We start from the raw sequence: 3843 nt of genomic DNA on the forward strand, positions 1-3843 counted from the left end.
CCCTCTAGGGCAGCATTTTCCTGCGGGTCTACCAGTTACCCACAGCTACGGAGCTCATTTAGTGGCTCTGGACTCCAGCCCCGGACAAGGTGTCCCTTCCCTGTGAGCCCCGTGGGGTCCTTGCATCAGGGCAACTCAGAAGGCCCCATAAGCATGAACACGGCATCACAGTGACAGTGGTGGGGACTCACCAGCCTTGTTAGCAGTTCGAAGATAGAAGCGCGGTGAAGTGGGCTGTAGCTCAGAGGCGGAGCCAGCCCGCTGCGCCAGGCCTACCCCAAAACACATTTCCCATCAACTACAAAGTCAGGCTACAACTAGTAGCTAGGTTTAAATGAATCTTAACCAACATAACCAGTTGGTGACGTAGCTGAAGAAAAGTCAGTCCTAGTGATTCATTAGATTTGTTCTCAAAAACATCCGGTTTGTCACCTTTTGTTTGCTGATGGCTGTGCTCCATCCTTTGGAAGAAAAGGAGTAACAGAAGTCACTTATAAAGCTGGCGAATTGAATAATCCCCTGCCAAAACTTTGAATCAAGGGCTTTTTCCATTGTGTGATTTCTTCCAGACTCTGTTGAATGCTGCACTCGTGATTTCTAAGTCCCAGTTTTTGCTTTGTACACAGGCACTGAAGGTCCTGAGGACTGCAGAGTTCGCTCCTTTTGTTGTTTTTATTGCTGCACCGACTATCACTCCGGGTTTAAATGAGGTAAGGGTCGCTCCGTTTTGGCCCGCTGTTAGGATCCGTGTGTGTTGTGTGTGCAAAACCAAAGCCCCACGGCAGTAGGACAAGGAAATGAAGGCCCGGGGGCTTGCCAGGCCACCGCCGGCCCCCTCCAGCCTCGACGGTCACCTTGCTAAGACAGTGGCACGCCGCGCAGGCCCAGCTCTATACCGGTGATTGCTTTGCCAGAAGAGTGCCGTAAGCAACTCGTGACCCTGGCCCGGCTGCCCCAGGGCCCTTAGGCAGCCTCTGGAGTGGAGCCCGTGCAGGTCCCTGGAGACACCAAACCTGGACATGAGCTCTGTCTCCTGTCAGGCTAAATGCGGCCAGCAGCTGCCGCAGAGATGGTGCTTTTGAGAGTTGCTGTCACCCTCTAGTATCGGGCCGGCCCAGAGGCCTTCTGTGGCTGGGCGGATCAGAGGGTGGTCACGGAGTGTCTGGTAAGTGCATCCGTGCCGATCTGCTGCAGGGTCGCTCTTAAGAGTCTCGTGCACGAAGGCCTCCATTGCTTCTGCTGGGTCGAGATACCACCAGAGGGTTCTTGGCTCTATTCAGTTAACCACCGGCCTAAACCCACCTGAGCCCAGAACGCTATAGTCAAGGCTTGGAAGTGTTCACATTGCATGCCTCTGAGGAAGGCTAAATCTTTACGTATCTGTGTTACTCATACTTCCGGTCATTAGTGTTTGTCCCCTCGTTTGCAAATGGCGTATCCCTTTGTAAATCCGCCTTTCCCATCTCCGTTAACACCCCAGCCTGTGTGAAACCCCACGTTGTGCTTAGCACTTATCCTTTGGTTGCCATGTATTTTTCTTGCATTGTCATCTTTGTTTTTTGTTTTTGCCTGTTTTTCTGCCCTTTTACTAATTTTCCATAGCTGCCAAAATGGTGCAGAAAATTGCCCGTAAGTACCAGCTAGGAGGTGATGAAATACAGCCTTGTTTCCTTTCCTAGACGTAGAACGTAGACCTTTCCCTCCCATAAATCCTGGCTTCTGCTGGTAGAATAGAGGCATTTTGTTTTCACGGAGTTAACCCCACTCATGCGGAAGGCAAGCCCACAGACAGGTGTTGTAGAGGAAGAAACAGGCAAATATAGCTTCAGCCTATAAGGTCCTTAGGAGGAAGCTTTCTTTTTCTGTAAAGAGAGCTACATTTAAAAATGGATGCCATCAGCCATATGTTTTCTTGAATGTTTTCATCGGCCCAGCTTTTTGAGCAAATCCTAAACTCTGCCGTGGTCTCCAGGAGTCCCCTAGTCCGGAGAGTGACGTGGTAGATGTGATCTCTTCCCAGGCTGGCAGGATGTACTGCCATCTTTGGCTGAATGAGTGTTTTCTAAAATGGGGCTTCTGCATTGTTCGTTGTAGAGTACAGCCCCAGTGAAAATACTCTGCTTTAAGGGCAAGCGGAAAGTGTGTTGATAGGACCTTAGAAGGTGGTGAGGAACTGAGGTCTTTACACTGTAGTAGTGAACCCTGCACGTCCAAGCACACCATTCCCTGCTTTGAAACCCCAGTGGAAGACAACAAACCACATCCGACAATCCCGAGAGAAAAGATGGGGTCCCCGGCTCGCCTGGTAACTGTCCACCTGCACCGTGGTGCCACGATGGGATCCAGTGAGACCACTTTCGATCCCCTTCCCAGAGACTCACATCCACAGACTGGGCCTCATCAGGAAGAGTTTCTCAAAATAATGGATGGGCCTCAGAGAAGAGGAAGGGTGCTAAGCCAGCTCTGGGCACCATGGCTCCCACATCCTGCAGTGTTTCTGGAGGTCTGTGTCCATCGCCATGGGCCTCCATTTCCTAGCAGAGTAGCTTTCACTCTTGATTATAGATTTAACACTCATCAAACCCCATAATGGGCAGTGTTAGCCAGGTGTTTTCCTTCCATGGCCTTCAGTAAGCGCGTGCTGTGTGCAGGGCACAGTGCCAACTGCTGGGCACAGCGATGACAGGGCACACAAGACAAGTTTATACTCCAGTCAGGGGGAACGATGTTAACTCAGGTATTAACTCTGTCTCCACATACGGAAGATCCGGCCCAGTACCTTCCTTCCTTACCTCGTGTTGGGGGAGAGGCGGGGGTAANCGTTGAAAGTTCGGCCTGACAGTGTCCGCCCTGTGAGGATCCAGAGGCGGACTCTCTGGTGGCCTTTAAGAGATCCTGAGGCTGAAGTAGGACTCGTGCGACAAACTAGGGACCCTCAATTGCCGCCTCCTGTGGGCTGACCCCGACAAGGGCTCTCAAAATCTGCTCTAGGAGTTGAGGGAAAGTCCTTTCCTGCAGCAAAGCCCCCTGGAGTTTTTTTCCCTGAGAGGTACGAGTCCTTCTGACCAGTGACATCTGTTTGGCCATTTCCAGAGTAGAGCAGTTTGAGGAGACTCATCAGATGCCAGTTGCTGTTGTATCTGGGAAATGGCCTTATTTCATCCATTATTTGCAACATCCAAAAAGCTTTTGCCTCTGGCATCCACTGCTATTGAGTGAGGGCCATTATATGTAATTGAATTCCTGGAACCTCCTGGACTTCTAAGGAGAGGAGGGNCAGGGGGGTGCAGCGCCCCGGCCTCACCTCCGGAGCCCTCACTGCCCTGCTTGGTCGGGAGACTGGCTCCCTCTGGGGCAGATGGGGGCAGCCGGGCCAGCGGGGCGTTGTGTTTGCCCAAGAGTGTGGTTTCTCTGGTCCCCCGGTTTGGCGTGGAGCTCCTGTGGCGTGGTGAGCAGTCCCCTGTGACCTTGCCGTCTCGGGGCCCACCGCCTCCTCTGTCACGAAGCGGACTTGGCCTCGTGCCCAGATGCAGCACATCGAGGTCCAGCCTCAACTGCTTGGGACACGGAGAGTAAGGGGAACGTGGAGAGAGAAAGACTCCAGCTGACTTCTCCCTTCTCTTTGCTTTTTCCCTCCTCCCACGCCCCCCGTCCCCCCGCCATTCAGGACGAATCTCTTCAGCGTCTGCAGAAGGAGTCTGACATCTTACAGAGAACATACGCACACTACTTCGATCTCACAATTATCAACAATGAAATTGATGAGACAATCAGACACCTGGAGGAAGCCGTGGAGCTCGTGTGCACGGCCCCACAGTGGGTCCCGGTCTCCTGGGTCTTTTG

The 3843-nt window shown here is 52.5% G+C and overlaps 1 protein-coding gene across 1 annotated transcript in view; it reads left to right on the forward strand.

The window, feature by feature from the left end:
• CASK (calcium/calmodulin dependent serine protein kinase) overlaps positions 1-3838 on the forward strand; it is a gene marked incomplete at its 3' end in the record, with an annotated part of 276912 nt that extends 273074 nt beyond the window's left edge. Inside the window, exons 24-25 of the mRNA XM_077768526.1 lie at positions 627-710; positions 3668-3838. Coding sequence (XP_077624652.1) covers positions 627-710; positions 3668-3838 — 255 coding nt within the window. The remainder of the gene's footprint in view (positions 1-626; positions 711-3667) is intronic.
• Between the last annotated feature and the right edge of the window lie 5 nt (positions 3839-3843).

The sequence above is a fragment of the Crocuta crocuta genome, unplaced genomic scaffold (genome assembly GCF_008692635.1).
Source record: "Crocuta crocuta isolate KB4526 unplaced genomic scaffold, BGI_CrCroc_1.0 scaffold467, whole genome shotgun sequence".
NCBI classification, from domain to species: domain Eukaryota; kingdom Metazoa; phylum Chordata; class Mammalia; order Carnivora; family Hyaenidae; genus Crocuta; species Crocuta crocuta.